At 45.2% G+C, this 23,717-nt stretch overlaps 1 protein-coding gene across 3 annotated transcripts in view; it reads left to right on the top strand.

The window, feature by feature from the left end:
• Positions 1-1,255: 1,255 nt before the first annotated feature.
• Positions 1,256-23,717, top strand: part of mybpc1 (myosin binding protein C1) — a 155,549-nt gene continuing 133,087 nt past the window's right edge. For all 3 annotated transcript variants that reach the window (XM_072267395.1, XM_072267396.1, XM_072267397.1), the window contains exon 1: positions 1,256-1,368. In XM_072267395.1, the coding sequence (XP_072123496.1) occupies positions 1,344-1,368 (25 nt within the window). In that variant the 5' untranslated portion in view covers positions 1,256-1,343. The remainder of the gene's footprint in view (positions 1,369-23,717) is intronic.

The raw sequence follows: 23,717 nt of genomic DNA on the forward strand, positions 1-23,717 counted from the left end.
TGCAACAGCAGTACAATGCAATATGTAAAACATACTATAAATTATAATGAGAAATAGATAATAAATGAGTAATGCCAAAGACAGTAGAAATAGCGAGGTAATGTTCATGAGTTTAGCAAGGTAAAAGACAGGTACATGAATGAGAGGGGTTTGGAGAGATATGGGCAGTTGCAGGTAGTGGGTCTAGTATTGACCAGATGGGCTGAAGGGCCTGTTTCTGTGTTGTATGACTCTTTAATGATTAGTAGGGGAAACTAGAAGTGAGGGGGGAAACTCAGCCATGATCCTATTGAGTGACAGGACAGGTGGGAGGGCTGCTTCCAACTCCAGTGTTATGGACCAAGGGCAGAGAGGTACCTGACTGATGTATATACGGGTGGACCTGTGCACGTCGGTCCAAATGTCGGCCTCGGCCCGAGACATGGACTGTTTATTCCTCTCCATAGATACTGCCTGACCTGCTGAATTTATCCGGCATTTTGTATGTGTTGCTCTCCAATAACCAAGAGCGCTTGTAATGTTTCTCAAAGTAGGTGAAGGTGCTATCGAAATGCAAATCCTCGTTAACTGCGAGGGATATATTTCTGTTTTACACAGTTAGTTTCAAACCTGCGACTGTAGATTCTGAAAATTCCTTTTCTCTCTCTTTCTCTCTTTCCTCACTTAGTCACTCTTTTCCTCTCACTCATTCACTCTATCTCTTTCTCTCTATCTCTCTCACCCTCTCTCCCTCTCACACAGACATATACTCCCCTCTCTCACACACACTCTCACTCAGAAACATTCCCCCTCACTCGCTCAAACTCGCTCAAACACATTCCTCTCTCACACACACTCCCTCACTCGCACACACTCCCTGTGTGTGTGTCTCTCTCTCACACACACGCCCTTTCTTTCTCACAAACACGCGAACTCACACACACATACTCCGTTCTATTCAAAATTATTTGCTGCCTTTCTTCAGCACACAAGAGTAACGGAGGACGAAACGGCTGTTACCCCGGATCCACTAAAAACACAATCAGAACAATCCTCCAAAACACATCGTTCTCCACACAGACTGACCATGTAAATAAAGAGTCGCCAGGCGGTGGGGTGAGGCGGCCGGTACCGGTCTCACCGCCCCGAATACAGTGGGCAATGCAGCTGGCGGTCCCAGCGCTGGCCTTTCCACATTCGGCCGGCGGGAGGGAGGCGGGAGGCGGGAGGCGGGCACGTCTGACGGCACTGTATAAATAGGAAGATGGGCAATTGTCTGTTATCTCCGTCCTTGCATCGCCTGCAGAGGGTCATGTTGTGAACCGCGAGTCGCGGCAGGGACACGTGGGGGACTATCACTAGCCATGCCAGAACCGGTGAAAAAGACAGGTAAGATCAGAGAGCTGGCAGGGACGAGTGGGTAGGATGCACATTACCTCTGTCCTGCCGAAGGTTTCTTGAATACAGTTATGTTGTCTGACTGAAGCAGCCGGGATTCCCCTGAATGTTGCGGGTTTCACGCAGCTAAAAGGCAAACAACAACAGGCTCACGTTTCATGGACAGAGTTGCCGCTCGGCTAATGGGTTAGCACAGTAGGGCAATGCAAGAAATTACGGAGTTCGTTGTCAGAGATCTATTCTGCACAAATACAGGCCATTCGGCCCAACCAGTCCATGCCGACCATGTTACTCGCCCAAATTACTGCGTTGGACACACTTATCATTCCAATCGCCGCCCCTGTATTCGCTTCTTAAACGATACGGTATCGTACCCGCTTGAACCACTTCCCGGCAGCTCGTTCCACACACCCACCACCACCCGTCTATGAAAACGTTACCTCCCACGCCCCTTTTAAATCTTTCCCTCCTCACTCGAAACCTATGCCCCCTAGTTTTGGTCTCCCCTACCCTGGGGAATAGCCTGTTACGGTCCACCTTATCCTATGCCTCTCCTCGTTTTTAACCCAGCTATGTTTGCTCCTCATTCTCCCACTTTTCAAGAAATAAAGACCCAGTCTGGACAATGCATTGTAAACAAGAGAGAATTTGCAGGTGCGGGAAATCCGAGCAACAGACACAAAATGCTGGAGGAACTCAGCAGGCCAGGCAGCATCTCTGGAAAAGAGTGCAGTCGACGTTTCGGGCCGAAACCCTTCGGCATGAACAGTTGATGTTTCTGGTCCAGACCCTTCATCAGTTCTGGGCTTTTCACGGATGCTGCCTGATCTGCTGAGTTCCTCCAGCGTTCTGGGTGCTGCTCAGGATTTCCAGCATCTGCAGAATCTCGTGTTCATCTACTGTCCACCGAGGACCTGTCCTCATCCCCTTCTGTCTCAGAGTTGCATGCTTCCATTGACACATTACCCAAATCTCTAGAGACTGCATCCATGTTCTTAGAGTCATAGAGCAATACAGGCCCTTTGGCCCATCCAGTCCATACTGACCACAGTGCCAACCCAGCTTGTTCCAATTTCCTGCATTCGGTCTGTATCTATGCAAACCTCAGCCCGCCATGTACCTCTCCAAGTTCCTCTTAAATGATACTATTGTACCTGCCTCAACCACTTCCTCTGGGAGCTCATTCCATAGACCCACCACTGTGCGAAGAAGTTGACCCTCAACCCCCTTTTAAAGCTTTCCCCTTTCAGCCTAACCCTTTTCCCCCTAGATTGGGTTCCCCTTACCCAGGGGAAAAGATTGTTACTGTCTATGTTACTGCCCCTCCTAATTTTAATCAATGCTGTTTAAAGTTCCAGTATACTTTCTTCTGCACTCTGTTATTATTTTACCTTGTACTATTTCAATATACTGTGTAATGATCTGATCTGTATGGGCAGTATGCAAGACACAATTTTCACTGTATCTAGGTACATTGTGGGGTAGAAGTTATTGCAACACTTCGCAGCACTAGCAAACCGGGTTTAATTCCGTCACTCTCTCCATAATTCCGTCACTCTCTCCATAATTCCATCACTCTCTCCGTAATTCCGTCACTCTCTCTCCGTAATTCCGTCACTCTCTCTCTATAATTCCGTCACTCTCTCTCCGTAATTCCATCACTCTCTCCATAATTCCGTCACTCTCTCTCCGTAATTCCGTCACTCTGTCTCTATAATTCCGTCACTCTCTCTCCGTAATTCCGTCACTCTCTCCGTAATTCCGTCACTCTCTCCGTAATTCCGTCACACTCTCTCCGTAATTCCGTCACTCTCTCTCCGTAATTCCGTCACTCTCTCCCCGTAATTCCGTCACTCTATCCGTAATTCCGTCACTCTCTCTCCGTAATTCCGTCACTCTCTCCGTAATTCCGTCACTCTCTCCGTAATTCCGTCACTCTCTGTCCGTAATTCCGTCACTCTCTCTGTAATTCCGTCACTCTCTCTCCGTAATTCCGTCACTCTCTCTCCATAATTCCGTCACTCTCTCTCCGTAATTCCGTCACTCTCTCCATAATTCCATCACTCTCTCCATAATTCCATCACTCTCTCCGTAATTCCGTCACTCTCTCTCCGTAATTCCGTCACTCTCTCCCCGTAATTCCGTCACTCTATCCGTAATTCCGTCACTCTCTCTCCGTAATTCCGTCACTCTCTCCAAAATTCCATCACTCTCTCCGTAATTCCGTCACTCTCTGTCCGTAATTCCGTCACTCTCTCTGTAATTCCGTCACTCTCTCTCCGTAATTCCGTCACTCTCTCTCTATAATTCCGTCACTCTCTCTCCGTAATTCTGTCACTCTCTCCATAATTCCATCACTCTCTCCGTAATTCCGTCACTCTCTCTCCGTAATTCCGTCACTCTCTCTCCGTAATTCCGTTACTCTCTCCCCGTAATTCCGTCACTCTATCCGTAATTCCGTCACTCCCTCTCCGTAATTCCGTCACACTCTCCATAATTCCATCACTCTCTCCGTAATTCCGTCACTCTCTGTCCGTAATTCCGTCACTCTCTCTGTAATTCCGTCACTCTCTCTCCGTAATTCCGTCACTCTCTCTCCGTAATTCCATCACCCTCTCCATAATTCCATCACTCTCTCCGTAATTCCGTCACTCTCTCTCCGTAATTCCGTCACTCTCTCCCCGTAATTCCGTCACTCTATCCGTAATTCCGTCACTCTCTCTCCGTAATTCTGTCACTCTCTCCATAATTCCATCACTCTCTCCGTAATTCCATCACTCTCTGTCCGTAATTCCGTCACTCTCTCTGTAATTCCGTCACTCTCTCTCTGTAATTCCGTCACTCTCTCTCCGTAATTCCGTCACTCTCTCTCTATAATTCCGTCACTCTCTCTCCGTAATTCCGTCACTCTCTCCATAATTCCATCACTCTCTCCGTAATTCCGTCACTCTCTCTCCGTAATTCCGTCACTCTCTCTCCGTAATTCCGTCACTCTCTCCCCGTAATTCCGTCACTCTATCCGTAATTCCGTCACTCTCTCTCCGTAATTCCGTCACTCTCTCCATAATTCCATCACTCTCTCCGTAATTCCGTCACTCTCTGTCCGTAATTCCGTCACTCTCTCTCCGTAATTCCGTCACTCTCTCCGTAATTCCATCACTCTCTCCGTAATTCCATCACTCTCTGTCTGTAATTCCGTCACTCTCTCTCCGTAATTCCGTCACTCTCTGTCTGTAATTCCGTCACTTTCTCTGTAATTCCGTCACTCTTTGTCCGTAATTCCGTCTCTCTCTGTAATTACATCACTCTCTGTAAGGAGTTTGTACATTCTCCTCATGACCATGTGAGTTTCCTCCTGTTGCTCTGGTTAGGGTTAGTGAGTTGTGGAGATGCTACACTGGTGCATATATGTTTCACTGTATATTTAGGGTACATGTGACAAATAAAGCTAATCTTTACATATGATAATAAAAATACAATTCTAATTCCAATTCCCATCTTTGCCCGCACCTACTCCTTCAATCTCCATTTGGCTGTGCACCATTCTTTCTCTGTTCTAGAATTCATTCACTCAACCATTGCCTGTCCAGCCCTCTCTCTTCCCTCCCCGTCCCCATGAGCCTACACTCTGACCCAGCAACAAGCATTCTGCTGGAGGAACCCAGCAGTTGGAACAGCATCTGTGGGGGACACTGTTTGCTCTTCCCCACAGATGCTGCTGGACCTGCTGAGACCTGCCAGCACATTGGACACACCAGGGAGATGTAGAAGCTGGAGTCTGCAGCAACACACAGCCTGCTGGAGGAACTCAGCAGAACAGGCTGATTCTCATGTTTGTGTGATAACACTTCCTCCGCTCCTATATTGCTCTGCATTTTGGCATTTCAAGTCTTCTGTGTCTCCATTCATGAAGTTTTTGGTCACACTTGGGACCAAATTCCCTTACTATCAGCTTCAGGAACAGTTATTACCCTACAACCATCAGACCCTTGAACCAGTGCAGATAGATTCCACAATCTATAGACTCACTTTCAAGGACTCTACAACTCATTATCTCGGTGTTATTTATTTATTTTAACTTGCACAATTTGTCTTTTTTGCACACTGATTGTCACTGTTAGTGAAACACAGGTTTTTCATAAATTCTATCATATTTCTATATTTTCCTGTAAATGTCTGCAGAAAAATCCATCTCAAAGTAGTATACAGTAACATATATGTACGTTGATAATGAATTCACTTCGGACTTTTGAACTTTGAACTTCTGCTTAGTGAAATCTACTGTGTCATTCCATGGAATTGGAGGATGGATAGAATCCTGGAAACTGTGGACGGAGAAATGTAAGGAACTTGGCAATGGAATAACAGAATTTCCTCCTCTCTCGCTGCCAGCCTTTTCTGTCCCCTGTTATCACCCTGTTGGTGTTCACTCATCTCTCTCTTTCTCCCTTTCTCACCGGCTGTGCCTGTAAGGGTTCTGGGTTGCGGATGGGGATCTCTCAGACTGACAGGTCTGAGGGTGACATGGTAGCTTAGCCATTAGTGCAGTGCTTTACGGTGCCAGTGATCGGGTTCAATTCCCGCTGCTGTCTGGAAAGCGTTGGTACGTTCTCCCTGAGACCGCGTGGGTTTCCGCTGGGTGCTCCGGTTTCCTACGGGTTAGGGTTAGTAAGATGTGGACATGCTATGTTGGTGCCAAAGGCATGGCAACACTTGTGGGCTGCCCCCAGCACATCCTTGGGCTGTGTTGGTCACAAACATTGCAGTTCATTATAAGGGTGTTTGCATGCACTGATCATTTGGTAACTCTTGTGCACTTCAGAAGTACTCAATGGGTATTAAAACAGTTTGGGATATGCTGGGGTGTTTGAAAGCAGGATTGATCTTTCTGTCTCTATGTTTCCCTTTTCTCCCATTTTCTCATTCACATTCTTGAGTTATTTCAGGATGAGGAGGGAGGTGAATGAAGCCTCCTCAACCAGCGAGTGGGGTCAAAGCGCCTCAGTCACAACGGCTCAGAGGCTTTGCAATTCCAATTTTAGTGGAGTGAATCAGATTGGATTAAATGTCTTCTACTGCCTGTCAGCACCCTGTCCCAGAGACTGGCAAACCAGGATGTGTTGTACAGCTGCTGCTTGTCAGTACGTCTCTGGCTGCCGACAGCTCTTCAGGGCAAATGAAAAATGAAGACTGGATTAGGGCTTTGGGCTGCAATTCAGTGCCACGTCTCCAGTCACAATCCTCCAACCCTCTGCCCATGGCTACTCCCCCTAACCAGGGTCAGGCTGTTCTTCATAACCAGGGTCAGCATAGAATAGTAACTATGACAGGATCAATGAAAGATCAACCAGAGTGCAGAAGACAACAAACTGTGCAAATGCAAATATAAATATGGAAACCATAGAAAGGGTGCAGGGGAGATAACCCTAGGTAATTTCTAAGGTAAGTACATGTTCGGCACAGCATTGTGGGCCAAAGGGCCTGTATTGTGCTGTGGGTTTTCTATGTTTCTAAATAGCAATAAATAATGAGTACATGAGATAGTGGGATAAAGACTGTTTAAAGTGAGATCACTGGTCGTGGGAATATCTCAATGGTGGGGCAAGTGAATGTAGTTATCCCCTTTGTTCGGGAGCCTAATGGTTGAGGGATAGTAAGTGTTCTTGATCCAGGCGGTGTGAGTCTTGGGGCTCTTGAGCTTTCTACCTGATGGCAGCAGCAAACAGAGAAATACATCATTTGCGTCACAACCAACCGAGTCTGAGGATGCACTGGGAGCAGCCCACGAGTGTCATGGTGCTTCTAGCATCAAATGTAGCACGCCCACAAAAACTGGTCGTTTTGGAATTTGGGAGGAAATTGGAGCACCTGGAGGAAACCCCTGAGGTCACTGAGAGAACTCTTTACAAACAGTGGTGGGGATTGAACCCCAGTCACTGACAATGCCAACCGCTACACCGCTGTGCTGCACCTGTCTTATCACCGGCTTATTTAATGTGAAATTTGTTGTTTTGTGGCAGCAGTACATTGTAAAGTCACAAAATTACAGTAAATTATAAAAAATAGTCCAAGCACAAGAAATAATGAGATAGGATTCATAGAACCGCCATTCAGTATGATCATCCCTGATCATCCAACTCAGAACCCTGTACCAGCCTTCTCTCCATACCCCCTGACCCCCGTAGCCACAAGGGCCATATCTAACTCCCTCTTAAATATAGCCAATGAACTGGTCTCAACTGTTTCCTGTGGCAGAGAATTCCACAGATTCACCACTCTCTGTGAGAAGAAGTTTTTCCTCATCTCGGTCCTAAAAGGCTTCCCCTTTATCCTCAAACTGTGACCCCCAATGGTTCATGGACCATTCTGAAATCTGAGGGGGAAGAATCTGTTTCCGAATAGTGATTCTGAGCAGGGTGTTGGTCTTCAGGCTCCTGTACCTTCTCCCTGATGGTAGTAATAAGAAGAGGGCCTGTCCTGGGTGGTGAGGGTCCTTAGTGATCGATGCCACTTTCTTGAAGATGTCCTTGATGGTGGAGAGAGTTGAGCCCACAATAGAGCTACAACCCTCTACAGCCTCTTGTGATCCTGTGGATTGGAACTTCCATATCAGGCCGTGATGCAACCAGTCAGAACGTTATCCACCGTACATCTGTAGAGATTTGTGTATGTCTTTGGGGACATACCTAGTCTCCTCAAACTCCTATTGAAGTAGAGTCACTGGTCTGTCTTCTTCATGCTTGCATCAGTATTTCGGGCCCAGATAGATCCTCCAAGATGGAGATTTCACACTGCATCTTTATTAAGGACCCCCATCGCCCAGGACATGCCGGCAACTCATTGCTACCATCAGGAGGGAGGTACAGGAGCCTAACTATATACACTCACTGTTTCAGGAACAGCTTCTTCCCCATTGCCATCAGATTTCTGAATAGACAATGAATCCATGAACACCACCTCAATATTATTTTTTCTCTTTTTTACTATTTAAATTATTTTTAATAAATACTTGTAATTTATAGTATTTTATTGTTATTTACTGTGGCTGCTAAACAACAAATTTCACGACATATAGCAGTGATACTAAACCTGATTCTGATTCTGCATCTGGGTATGTTAGGGGTGTTACAGCTCTCTCCGGCCCAATGTACCTCCATCCCATTGACCCAATAATCCAAGGCATAGATAGAGTGGGCAGATAGCGACTTTTTCCCAGGGTAGGAATGGCTAACACAAGAAGGTATACGGTAATTTTAAAGTACAGTAGGAGAAGACAGAGGAAGGTGAGTGCATGGAATGCCCTGTCAGGGGCGGTGATAGAGGCAGAAACGTTAGGAACACCTTAGAAACTTTCAGATAGGCACGTGGATAACAGAAAAATAGAGAGTTATTGGGGAGGAAGGGTTAGACTGATGTTAAAGTAGGTTAAAGGGTTCAAAGTAAATTTATTATCAAAGTATATATACATATCACCATATACTAGCATGAGAGATTTATTTTCTTGTGGGCATTCAAGGTCAAACATAATAGAGACAATGAAAAACCATACACCAACATAGACCAACAAGCAACCAACGTGCAAAAGAAGACAAGCTGTGCGAATAAAAAAGGATGGGTGGATAGATAGACAGATAGAAATGTAATACTGAGATTATAAGTTGTAGAATCCTGAAAACGAGTCCATAGGTTGTGGAGTCAGCTCAGAGTTGAGAGTGAAGTTATCCACACTGGTTCAGGAGCCTGATAATTGTAGGGTAATACTGTTCCTGAATCGATGGTGTGGGACAAAAAGGGCCTGTACAGTGCTGTCTTGTTCTATGTTCAATGTTATGCGATGGTCAGTTTGGCCAGTGTCTCTCTCCCTGTTTATTTACAGGGAATGGATGTTGCTGGTAGTTCTGACATTTGTTGTTACTTTCTAGTTTCTACTCACAGCCTAAGAGTTAACTGCACTAAGTCCCCCCCACCCCAGGCCAGAATAAGGGCATTCCCTGAGTCATCTAGAAGGGATTTAACAACAATCCAGTTGTCTGCTCAGATGAAGCCCCCGTGTGAAATCTGCACAGCTGTGGGACTGGTGAGGAGTGGGACTGAATCAGGAACTTGATCCCTGCTGCAGAATTTAAACATGACTGGAGTTACCATTCTCCAGGTAGCCCTGCTCTTTGCCTACCTAGCATCAATCTTCTGGGCACGACCAGGAGCAAAAGCCAAGAGAAGAGGTCAGGAGAGTGGTTAAAAATAATTGTTCTTATTTCTGTCAACCTCCTTGTTTACCTGTTTGTTAGGGAGACGAAGATGGGGCCTGCAATCAAATTATTACAGCTGCCAGCATTAAGTTATCCATCTGGGTGACAATGAGGCAGCTTGGTTTCTGATTGGTTGGAGGTGCATCACATGGATAGAAGTGAATCATGGCTACGTAGCAGTGGGTCCTCGGTGATGAATGTTCTCGGAATCAGTCCCGGCAAAGGGAGTCACCTAACTCCCTGAGACTCATTCAGATTCCTGAAGCTAACTTGATGCCATGTCACAACAAGTTTACTGAGGCACTGGGGAGGATGTCAGAGAGAGTCCAGGGCTTGTGCCAGAGCTGAGGCTATTAATAATAGGCTCCTTTCTCAGTGAGTTGTTGAGTGCTAGAGCAGAAAAGGCCATGTGTCTACCAGGTAAGCACTGGAGAAGATTAAAGATTACCTTTATTTGGTACCTGTGCACTGAAACATAGTGAAAAGCATTGCTTGTGTCACTGATCATCACAGTTGTGGCTGTACGGAGACAGCCCGCAAGAGTTGCCACCCTTCTGGTGCCAACATAACAGGCCTACCACTTACTAACCCTAACCCGTATGTCTTTGGAATCTGGGAGGAAACTGGAGCACCCAGAGGAAACCCACACAGTGCGGGGAAAACATACAAGCTCACAGACAGCGATGGGAATTGAATCCCAATCTTCCAATTGCTGGTACTATAAGTTCAACATTCAGAGTAAATTTATTATCAAACTAGATATATGTCACCATTTACAACTCCGAGATTCATTTTCTTGCAGGCATTCACAGTAAATAGAAAGAAACACAATCAAATGAATGAAAAATCTCACACAATGGAGATGGGCAAACAATATGCAAACGAGAACAAAACTGTGTAAATACATAAAGAAAAGAAATAAAATAAAATAAATAAGCAATAAATATGGAGAACATGAGTGGTACAGTTGTTGGAAGTGAAAGTATAGGCTGTGGAATCACTTCAGATTTCGGAGTGGGTGCATGAGAGTGTAGTGGTTAGCCCCTGGGTTCAATTCCCACTGCTCCCAGTAAGGAGTTCGTACGTTCTTCATGTGACCACATCATTTCCTCTGGGTGCTCCAGTTTCCTCCCGCAGTTGAAAGTTGTGCTGGTTGGTGGGTTATTTGGTCACAGCAAATTGTCCCGTGATTAAACTAGGTTTAAATTAGTACTTGCTGGTGACATTGCTCAGAGGACCAGAGGCGCCTGTTCCATGTTGTATCTCAATCAATGAATCAATCAATAAATAAAAGTTATCCTAATGTTTGAGGGGTAATAACTGTTCCTGAAGGCTTCTGTACCTCCTTCTTGATGGCAGGAGCGAGGAGAGGGGTTGGCCTGGGTAATGGGGTCCCTGCTGATGGATACTGCTTTCCTGTGGCACTGCTCCTTGTGAATGTGCTGGATGGTAGTGCGGTAAAGTGTTATGTAAATTGCTATGCTACTCTGCCGTTCTGGAGGCCATAGATTTAAGATGAGGGGGGCTTGAAGGGCAAATTCTTCATAACATATCTACGGAATGAGCCGCAGGTGCTTGAATCTGGTCCTGGTACAGAGTCTCAACTCAAAACATCAACTGTTCCTTCTCCGCACGTCGCTGGAATGTAGGAGAAGTCAAGAAACCAGAGTGGCCAGAGGAAAACCCTCCGGGAGAACGTACAAACTCCTTACAGACAGGGGCAGGAATTGAACCCCGATCGGTGATTACTAGCACTGTAAAGATTTACACCATTGCCCAGTCACACTAAAACCAAATTCACTCACACTCCCTCACTTAACTCCCTGTCTAAATGAATATTAAACTTAGTGTTTGTATCTGATTCCACTGCCTTCTCTGCCAGTGTATTCTGGATATTAACCTCTCTCTCTGCCAGAGTATTCTGGACGTTAACCCCTCTCTCTGCCAGTGTACTCCAGATATTAACCCCTCTCTCTCCGGCAGAGTATTCTGGACATTAACCTCTCTCTCTGCCAGTGTATTCTGGATATCAACCTCTCTCTCTGCCAGTGTATTCTGGATATCACCCATTCTCAGCGTAAAATAAACTTACATCTTGTGTCCCCTTTAAAACCCCCTTGTTTTTAATGTCCCTACGTATCTATCCTTTCTACGCTTATAACCTGTTATCCCATTGGGCAGCAAAGTACCGTAGTGGCTAGGGTAACACTTTACAGCGCCAGTGACCAGGGTTCAATGATTATAAGGAGTTTGTATGTTCTCCCAGCAACTAATCGGTTTCTTCCAGATGCTCTGGTTTCTTCCCACACCCCAGAGTTGTATGGATTGGGGTTAGTAGGCTGTGGGCATGCTACATTGAAACCAGAAGCATGGCGACACTTGCAGGCTGCCCCCAGCACATTCTCATCTTTAGAATGTGGGAGGAAATATTTCATCCTTGGTATTTCTCAAGGCAAAACAAACTTGTGTCCTTTTCTTTAATAAAAACAAGTTATTTAGTTTTTGATTTCATCAGTGTTTGTGCGATCTTGCTTTGTGCAAGATGCTCATAGTGTACTTCACTATCGTTCAGCCATGGGTGCTGCCCTCCAATGTTCAATCAGTGGAATGACAAGCTGTAGTCCATGTGTCAGTGCATACATTCATTCATCTGTAGACTGCTGAGATATCTTGCCAATACCACACATACACCATTGGTTTCCACCACAGGTATATGGAGGAATTTAAGGTGGGAGGGTTATACAGGAGGCAGGGTTTAAGGGTCGGCACAACATTGTGGGCCGAAGGGCCTGTACTGTGCTGTATTACTCTATAATTTACAGGACATGCCACTCAGGGACATGGGCTATATTATATTTTTTTGAGCGGCTGTATTTTGCTGCTATCTTATATGTGCTATGTGTGCTTTGTGCTGTGTATGACTGTTGGTACCGTGTTTTGTACCTTGGCCCTGGAGGAACACTGTTTTGTTTGGCTCTTCTCATGGGGTGTTCATGTCTGGTTGCATGATAATTAAACTTGAACTTTAAGTAATTAGTATTCTGTAGGCTGCAGGGCCCTAAGGGAAACACTTACTACAAGAATGTAAAGTACACTGGATTCCGGTTTATTGTGACACATTGAGACCAGGACATTTTGGCCCAATTAAGTGACTGCTTCAATTAACCAAAGTTTCATGGAAATTGTTAAAAAGGTATTAAAAAAAAGAGAAAAACTACAATTTAATTGAGTAACAAATTATGTATTTAAATGAAATGCAGAACAAATTAGAACACTGCCAAGAATAATACAGTACTTGTATTGGAGGGGTCGTGACTGTCACATGACAGCACTACCCACTACCTGGTCGAAAGGCACACAACCTGCCAATCAAGGTTTGACCCCTCCTCGCCCATCAATGCACACCTAACCATTGGCCCCTTTAATTAGCCTTGTACTTGGCCTCGGGCAATTGGCCTTTGTCATCAGTTTAACTCTGCTGGCATCGAGCCATTGGCCCCCCCTGTGAACTACCTGGGCTGGATCCTCCAGCCCTCCTGCACTAAAAAGGTGCCACGTGTGCTGGGCTCTCTCTCTGTTTGCCATCTCCGAGAGACCACCCTGCTTCACTCCAGACTGAGAACCGTGGGATGGCACTGGAGAAATTGTTGGTGAGCTATGCATTGAATAGGGTTGGGAGTGTTGATTATTGTCTCTAATAGCATTGAGCCATGCTTGCACAGATTCAAGGGGTGGCGGGTATAGTATTGACTTTTCCCGTGTGTGTGTGTGTAGTTTGTTTCCATGCAATTTTTCCCATGTTCGTTATTAATTGTCCGCATGTGTTTTATTGCCGATCTGACTTTTCTCACGACTGCTGTAAATTGTGTGCATGTTGCTTCTGTTGCCATTTTCCTATGTTTGCCTTCTGTAAATAAGATCCTTTACTACCAAGACCGTGTGTCCGGAGTCCTTGCCTTTGAGACCTACCGAATCTGTTTCCTCACTTACAACAGTACTATAAAACTGTATTAGTTCCTAGTAGTTATCATAGTCATAGTCATAGTCATACTTTATTGATCCCGGGAGAAATTGGTTTTTGTTACATTTGCACCATAAGTAATTAAATAGTAATAAAACCATAAATAGTTAAATAGTAATATGTAAATTATCCCAAGAAATAAGTCCAGGACCAGCCTATTGGCTCAGGGTGTCTGACCCTCCAAGGGAGGAGTTGTAAAGTTTGATGGCCACAGGCAGGAATGACTTCCTATGACGCTCTGTGTTGCATCTTGGTGGAATGAGTCTCTGGCTGAATGTACTCCTGTGCCCAACCAGTACATTATGTAGTGGATGGGAGACATTGACCAAGATGGCATGCAACTTGGACAGCATCCTCTTTTCAGACACCACCATCAGAGAGTCCAGTTCCATCCCCACAACATCACTGGTCTTACGAATGAGTTTGTTGATTCTGTTGGTGTCTGCTACCCTCAGCCTGCTGCCCCAGCACACAACAGCAAACATGATCGCACTGGCCACCACAGACTCATGGCGAGGAATAGAGGAATTCATCCAGTGTACACTGCTGTGTTCTTTTGATTGACTGTAAATGACCAAAATGAGGCAGACACCCACTGCAGATCATAGCCTTCCAGCAGAAGGACAAAGTGAAAAAACAAAACCAAAATCACTGCTTCTTGAATCGGTGTCTGTGGCCCAAATAGATAACGTAACACAAGCACATGTAACTGACGCTACTTGAATTCAGTTTGCTCTATAGTGTCCAACAACCATGCAAGTGTACAAGACTGACGCTAGTTAGAAACCGTTCAGCAACAGTCTCCCGTCCCAGTGAAGCAACGTGGTGTTCCAAATAAACAAGCAGAATCCTGGCTATTTTCTTGATGAACTTTGCTCCTTAAGAATTGTCCCAAATATGCAGCTGCCCCGTTTACATTTATTCTATCCTGATTTATGGAAGTGAATGCTGGACCATTTCTCCAGCAATGGAAAAGAGACTAGAAGCAGCTGAATTACGGTTCTACAGGAGAATGTTAAAAATATCATGGACCACACACACATCAAATGAAGAAGTTCTCAGAAGAGCCCAAGCAGTTCGATCACTCATACCAACAATAAGAGAAAGACAACTCAGATTCCTAGGACACATCATGCGGAAAAATGATCTGGAAAAACTCATACTCTCTGGAAAGATGGAGGGGAGCAAACCTAGAGGAAGACCTCGGCTTATGTACATCAAAAGCATAGCCAGGTGGCTACACATCGAGGAAATGGAAGTCATCCAAAAAACGAAGGATAGATCTATATGGAAAACCATGGTCACCAAAGTCCGCATCAGATATGGTACCTAGACAGACAGATATATATACTGTCATTCACATTTTCTCTATTATAATGTATTGCATTGTACTGCTGCCGCAAAGACAACAAATTTCACAACATATGTGATGATATTAAACCTGATTCTGATTCCAATTGTGATTCCCCGTTAATAGTAATGATCCCACTGAGGGATATGGAGCTAAGCTCAGTTTTCTTGACCTCCTCATGGATGTGCTGTCTGTCTCACGGGGCACCTTCTCCTGTGTCCACTGCTGTCTTGGCCAGCCTCCAACTGTGAACCAGAGTGTGGACATCCCGCAGTTAGACAGCAGCTGGTAGCTCTGGTCTCATTTTCAGAAATTACCAGATACTGATTGAAGGTGACCTTCCTTCGAGCTTCTCGGGTATCTATCACTGTGCCTGCCAATAATGTGTGACGTTAACTGCTGTATTGAGATGTGTGGGGTGTCACGTTTGCTCTTGGTAAATGCTGCCTGCAGCTGACTGCCAGCAGTAGGTAAGGATCTGGAGACTTCATCGCAGTTGAGTTGTTAACTCAGATCCTTGGGTGGCGAGGTGAAGATACGTTGCTACCAAAGAAGGTGTAAGGTGCTTCTTCCCTCCACTAGTGCCTGCAGGTCACTCTGGGGCAAGGTGTAGCATTTGCTTAGCACCCGCCCCCACCCCTGCCACCCCGATCAGGATCACGTGAAGCCATGGGAGCAGATGGTGGATGGTCATATGAGCAGCTGGTGCCTATCACAAATCAATAGAACATAGAAATCTACAGCACATTACAGGCCCTTCGGCCCACAATGTTAGAAAACCATAGAAACTACAGCACAGAAACAGGCCTTTTGGCCCTTCTTGGCTGTGCCGAACCATTTTCTGCCCAGTCCCACTGACCTGCACACGGACCATATCCTTCCATACACCTCCCATCCATGTATCTGTCCAATTTATTCTTAAATGTTAAAAAAGAACCCACATTTACCACCTCGTCTGGCAGCTCATTCCATACTCCCACCACTCTTTGTGTGAAGAAGCCCCCCCTAATGTTCCCTTTAAACTTTTCCCCCCTCACCCTTAACCCATGTCCTCTGGTTTTTTTCTCCCCTTACCTCAGTGGAAAAAGCCTGCTTGCATTCACTCTATCTATACCCATCATAATTTTATATACTTCCATCAAATCTCCCCTCATTCTTCTATGCTCCAGGGAATAAAGTCCTAACCTATTCAACCTTTCTCTGTAACTGAGTTTCTCAAGTCCCGGCAACATTGTTGTGCCAACCTTGTAACCTACTCTAGAAACTGCCCAGAATTTCTCTACTGCATCGCCCTCTAAGCTTCATGCATCTAACGAAGAGGCTCTTAAAATACCCTATTGTATCTGCTTCCACCACCACTGCCAGCAGTGCATTCCACACACTCACCACTCCCTGTGTGAAGACTTACCCCTGACACCCCTTCGATACCTAGTCCCAAGCACCTTAAAATTATGCCCTGGAAAAAAGCCTCTGGCTATCCACACGATCAATGGCCCTCATCGTCTTCTGCACCTCTATCAGGTCACCTCTCATCCTCCGTCGCTCCAAGGAGAAAAGGCCGAGTTCACTCAACCTATTCTCATAAGGCATGCTCCCCAATCCAGGCAACATCCTTGTAAATCTCCTCAGCACTCTCTCCATAGGATCCACATCCTTCCTGTAGTGAGGTGACCAGACCTGAACATAGTACTCCAGGTGGGGTCTTATATAGCTGTAACATTACCACACAGCTCTCGAACTCAATCCCACTGTTGATGAAGGTCAACACCATATGCCTTCTTAACAACACTGTCAACCTGCACAGCAGTTCTGAGTGTCCTATGGACACGGATCCCAAGATCTCGCTGATCCTCCACACTGCCAAGAGTCTTACCATTAATATTATATTCTGTTTTCAAATTTGACCTACTGAAATCAACCACTTCACACTTATCTGGGTTGAAGTTCATCTGCCACTTCTCAGCCCAGTTTTGCATCCTATCTATGTCCCGCTGTAACCTCTGACTATTCTCCAGAATGTCCACAAAACCCCAACCTTTGCGTCTTCAGCAAACTTACTAACCTGTCTCCCCACTTCTTCATCCAGGTCATTTATAAAAATCACAAAGAGGAGGGGTCCCAGAACAGATCCCTGCAGAACACCACTGGCCACCGACCTCCACACAGAATACGAACCATTTACAACCACCCTTTGCCTTCTGTGAGCAAGCCAATTCTGGATCCACAAAGCAAGGTCTCCTTGGATCCCAAGCCACCTTACTTTCTGAATGAGCCTTGCATGGGGAACCTTATTGAATGTCTTATTGAAATCCATATACACTACATCCACTGCTCTACCTTCATCAAAGCATGTTGTTACATCCTCAAATAATTCAATCAGGCTCGAAAGGCATGGCCTATCCTTGACAAAGTCATGCTGACTATCTCTAATCAGATTATGTCTCTCCAAAATGCTCATAAATCCTGCCTCTCAGGATCTTCTCCAACAACTTGCCCACCACTGATGTAAGATTCACTGGCTTATAATCTCCTGGGTATCTCTACTCCCTTTCTTGAACAAGGGAACAACATTTTCAATCCTCCAATCTTCGGTACTTCTTCCTTCCCTATTGATGATGCAAAGATCATTGCCAGAGGCTCAGCAATCTCCTCCCTTGCCTCCCACAGTAGCCTGGGGTACATCTCATCTGGTCCCAGTGACTTATCCAACTTAATGCTTTTCTCAATGTCTATATGCTCAAGCGTTCAGTCTGCGGTAAGTCATCCCCACAATTGCCAAAGTCCTTTTCCCTGGTGAATGCTGTATACTGAAGTCCTGGTTATGTGACCACTGACGCCAGGCAGACACTCTCTGAAGAGTATTGATAATGGCTGGGGTCACCTGTCTCGTAAAGACACTGCCCAGAAGAAGGCAATGGCAAACCACTTCTGTGGAAAACTTTGCCAAGATCAATGACGGTCGTGGAAAGACCGTGATCGCCCACGTTATACGACACGACACATGATGATGGTAAACTTAGATTGGAGGTGTTAACTGCTGATTATACATCGCATTGGGATACGATGCATGAGTAACTGGGGACATGACGTTGTGGGAGGCGTACAAAAGAGACCCCGATGAAGGGTCTGCGTGTGTCAGACAAACTTGGGTTGTTTTCGCTGGAGCATTGGCAGCTGAAGGGGGGTGGGGGCGTGGTGACCTGATAGAAGCTTATAAAACATGAGAAGCAGAGACAGGATAGATTCCCATTGTTTATTTCCCAGGATGGAAGTTTAAATCTTCACCCACTTTCCCCGTCCCCTATCATCTGCCAGCTTGTACTCCTCCCCTTCATCCTACCTTCTCACTCTGGAATCATCCCTCTTCTGTTCCAGTCCTGACGAAGGATCTCAGCCCAAAAGGTTGACTCTTATTCCTCTCCATGGATGTTGTCTGACCCGCTGAGTTCCTCCAGCGCCGTGCGTGTGTGTGTGTGCGTGTGTGTGTGTGTTGCTCTGGATTTCCAACATCTGTTGAATCTCATGTGTTTGTGATCAGAGGGATGTGTAAGAGAGGAGAGGTTAACTTATGTTGATACCTCATTGACTGACATGACAGGTGAGGGACAAAGGGGATGGGTGGGGGAGGGGCATGAAGTGATGGGTGGAAGAGATAAAGGGCTGAGGAGGATGGAATCTGATAGGAGAGGAGATGGACCACGGGAGAGAGGGAAGGAGGAGGGGCCCCAAAGGAAGGAGATGGGCAGGTGAGAAGAAGAGAAGGGATGAGAGGATAAGGGTAACAATCCCGTGCTTCAGACATCCATACTGAGACTAGAGTTTTATTCTAGGACTAGTAATTGAGTGAATTAAAATCCTTCACCAGAGAGCAGGTGAAGGGGCTACCTCACAGTTCTAAAGATCCAATCCTCAAAAAGTCCTCAGGAAGGCAGCATCCATGATTAAGGATGCTCACTATCTGGGACATACTCGCTTCTCATTACTGCCATTGGGGTGGAGGTACAGAAACCTGCAGACACACACTCAGCAGATTAGAAAGAGCTTCTTCCACTCTGCCATCACATTTCTGAGCAATCCCTGAACCGGCGAACCCTACTTCACTATTTTCCTCTCTTTTTGCACTAATTTTTCTCATATTTCCTGCTGTAACTTGGAGTATTTTTTATATACTTCACTGTACTGCTGTCACAAAACAACAAATTTCATTTTGTAAGTTCCCGCCGTGACTGTGTGGGGTTTCCCTGGGTGCTCCAGTTTCCTCTCATGTCCCAAAGATGTACAAGTTGGAAGATTAATTGGCTATTTTAAGTTAACCCTAGGATTATAGAAAAGTACAGCATAGAAACAGGTCCTTCAGCCCATCTAGTATCCGTTGAACCATGGCTCTCCATACCCCTACCATCCCTGTACCTATGCAAACTTCTTTTAAACATTGAAATCAAGTTCACATGGACACTTCTGCTGACAGCTCATTCCACATTCTCACGACCTCAAAACAAAGAAGTTTCCCCTCATGTTCCTCAAACTTCTCACCTTTCACCCTTAACCCATGATCTCTGATTGTGGTCCCACCCAACCTCAGAGGAAAAAGCCTGCTTGCATTTACCCTATCACTACCCCTCATAATTTTGTATACCTTTATCAAATCTCCTCTCAATCATCTGTGTTCCAAGGAATACAGTCCTAACCAGTTCAATCTTTCCATACAACTCAGGTCCTCCAGTCCTAGCAACATCCTCCTAAATTTTCTCTGTACTCTTTCAACATTATTTGCATCTTTCCTGTAGGCAGGTGACCAAAACCGTGCACAATACTCCAAATTAGGCCTCACTAATGTCTTATACAACTTCAACATAACATCCCATCACCTGTACTCAATACATTGATTTATGAAGTTCAACATGCCAAAAGCTTTCATAACAACCCTATCTACCTGTGCTGCACTTTCAATGAATTATGGACCTATATTTCCAGATCCCTCTGTTCTACCACACCCCTCAGTGCCCGACCGTTCACTGTGTAAGACCTACCCTGGTAGGTCCTACCGAAGTTCAACACTTCACACTTGTCTGCATTCAATTCCATCTGCCATTTTTCCAGCTGGTGCAGATCCCTCTGCAAGCCATGATAGCTGCCTTCGCAATCCACTACACCCCCAATCTTGGTGTCATCTGCAAATTTGCTGATCCAGTTAAACACATTATCATCCAGATCATTGATATAAATGACAAATAATAACACACCCAGCACTGATCCCTGCAGCACACCACTAGTCAGAGGCCTCCACCTCGAGGGCCAATCATCTGCTTTCACTCTAGTTTCTTCCACAAAGCCAATGTCTAATCCAATTCACTACCTCGTCTTTTTGCCCAACCGACTGAGCCTCCTTGACCAACCTCCCATGCAGGACCTTGTCAAGTGCCTGCCAAAGTCCATGTAGCCAACATCCACTGCCTTGTCTTCATCAACTTTCCTGGTAACTTCCTCAAAAAAACTCTATAAGATTGGTTAGACATGACCTACCACACACCCCTAATGTAGATGTGTGACAGGAGTATAAGGTTGAGGCCGATGGGCAACTGGGACAGCGCTAAACATATGCAGATGGGACCAGCTCAGTGGGCAACACAGTCAGTAGGAACTAGATGGGATGAAGGGCCTGTTTCCATGTTGTGACTCTATGATTATGATATTGAATAGGGTTGTAAAGGGAACTTTCAGTACATCGATCTTCATAAATCAGAGTACTGAGCACAGGAGTTGGGATGTTATGTTGAAATTGTATAAGCATTGGTGAAGTTTAATTTGGAGAATGGTGTGCAGTTCTGGTCACCTACATACAGGGAAAGTATCAATAAGACAAAGAGTACATGGAAAATTTACAAGGATGTTGCTGGCACTTGAAGACCGGAGTTACAGGGAAATGTTGAATAGGTTGGGAATGAGGGGAGATTTGATAGAGGCATTCAAAATCATGAGGAGTATAGATAGGGTAAATGCAAGCAGGTTTCTTCCCTCAGGTCGGGTGAGTTGAGAACTACAGGTCATAGGTTAAGGGTGAAAGGCTTAATGTTTAGGGCAAACATAATCGGGAACTCCTTCGTTCAAGGGGTAGTACGAGTTGTAATAGCTGTCAGTGGAATTGGTAGTTGCAGATTCAATTGTAACATTTAAGAGAAGTTTGGGTAGGTACATTGATGGGAGGGGTATGGAGGGCTTTGGTCCAGGTGCAAGTCAATGGGACTAGGCAGAGGTCCAAGTTGGCACAGACTAGATGGACTGAAGGGTCTTATGATTCCATGATTAATATGTCACAAGGAAATAATGAGGCAATGGGATTGATAGGAATAAGATGAAAGTCAGGATATACTTGATGTGCCAAATAGGCTCATATGTCATGAGAAAATAAATTTGGCATAATTGGTATAAGCCCATTTAGAAATGTGGCAGCTGGTAAAATTTCATCTTCCCCAAAACATCCTGGTGTAATTCTACACTGCCATCATAGAGAGCATCCTCACATCAACTATTGCTGTCTGGTCTGGTGCAGCATCCTCTCACAGTACACAAAAACTACAGCCAACTGTCAGGTCAGCAGAGAAGGTCATTGGCTGCAGACTACCATCACTGCAAGAACAGCACAGCACAGGAATCGACCCATTGGCCCACAACGTTGTGCTGAACCAATTAGATTCGTAATCAAATAGCCATCTAAATTAATTCCTTCTGCTGTCACAATGTCCATATCCTTCCATTTTCCTCACATTTATGTGCCTATCTAAACGTCTTTTAAAAATCTCTAATGTTTCTGCCTCTACCACCACCCCAGGCTGTGCATTCCAGGCACCCATCACTCTCTTTATATGAAAACCTGCCCCTCATATACCCTTTAAAATTACCCCCTCTCACCTTCAATGCATGCCCTCTTGTATTAGACATTTCAACCCTAGGAAAAAGATACCAGGTGTCTATTCTATCTATGCCTCTCATAATCTTATAAACCCCCATCAGATCTCTCTGCAGCCTCCAGCACTCGAGAGAAAACAACTCAAGTTTGTCCAACCTCTTGTTCTAGCTAATGCCCTCTAATCCAGGCAGCATCCTGGTGAACCTATTCTGTATCCTCTTCAAGACCCCGACATCCTTCCCAAAGTGGGATAACCAGAGCTGTCTACAGTACTCCAGATGTGACCTAACTAGAGTTTTATAAAGCTGTAATATAACTTCATGAAAATAACTTTCTTTCTTGTATGTGTTTTTTAAAAATTTATTCATTTACGGGATGTGGGCGTCACCAGCTTAGCCAGCATTTATTGCCTATCCCTAGTTTGTCTTGAGAAGGTGGTGATGAGCGGCTTCTTTAACCGTTGAAATCCCTGAGGTGTAGGTTCACCCACAGCGCTGTTAGGGAGGGAATGCCATGATTTTGAACAAGTGCCAATGAATGAACAGTGATATGTTTCCAAGTCAGGATGGTGAGTGACCTGGAGGAGTTTTCCCAAGTGGTGGTGTTCCCAGGTATCTGTTGTTCTCATCCTTCTAGATGGTAGTGGTCGTGGGTCTGGAAGGTGCTGCCTTAGGAACTTTAGTGTGTTGTTGCAGTGCGTCTTGTAGATAGTACACACTGCTGCAACTGTTCGTCAATGGTAAAGGAATCGGATGCTTGTGGAAGGGGTACCAATCAAGTGGGCTGCCTTGTGCTGGATGGTGTCAAGCTTCCTGAGTGTTGATGGAGCTGGTCTCATCCAGGTGAGTGTGTCTAGGACAAAGAAGCAGGCAGGAAATAGGGCCATTAAAAATAACAAATTTCATGCCATCTTAAAAATTTCTTCCCAGGCAGTTAATCTGAACAACCATTCCAGTTATCCCCCACCCCCTCTACTTATTACCCGTGATAGTGCTGTAAGCACTTAAAACCACTGTTTATAATGTTGTTTACATTGTAAATACATGCGGTTATCTATGTATTTCTGCATTTTAAAGTATTAGGAGACATAGAAAAGTACAGCACAGAAACAGGCCCTAGTCTGTGATTACCTATTTCGTCACACCCTGACCAGTACACCACATCAATTTGCTAATACCTGTGAACGTACACTCAATAGCCAGTACTGAGCAGCATAAAGCCACTTTGTACTATCCTTTAACCTGCACCCGATTAAGTGGCCACTGAGTGTATGTTTGTGGTTTCTGCTGCAGTAGCCCATCCACTTCAAGGTTTAACATGTTGTTCATTCAGAGATGCTGTTCTGCACACTATTGTGAATCATGTGATATTTGAGCAACTGTGAGCTTGAACCAGTCTGTCCATTCTCCTCTGACCCCTCTCATTAACAAGGCATTTTCACCCACAGAGCTGCCGCTCACTGTTTTTCACACCATTCTCTGTAAACTTGAGAAGATGTTGTGGGTGAAAATCTCAGGAGATCAGCAGTATCTGAGAGACTGCTAGCACCAACAATCATTCCACAGTCAAAGTCACTTAGGTCACATTTCTTCCCCTTTCTGATGTCTGGTCTGAACAACAACTGGACCTCTTGACCATGCCTGCATGCTTTAATGCATTGAGTTGCTCTGATGTGATTGGCTGATTAGATATTTGCATTAACAAGCAGCTGTACCTAGTAAAGTGAGCACTGAATAGAGTTGATCCTTGGTTATGTGGCCCAATGAGATGATATCTAGTAGTGTTGAACCGTGCTTACAGCAAGATACTCCA

The sequence above is a fragment of the Mobula birostris genome, chromosome 9, assembly GCF_030028105.1.
Source record: "Mobula birostris isolate sMobBir1 chromosome 9, sMobBir1.hap1, whole genome shotgun sequence".
Lineage (NCBI taxonomy): Eukaryota > Metazoa > Chordata > Chondrichthyes > Myliobatiformes > Myliobatidae > Mobula > Mobula birostris.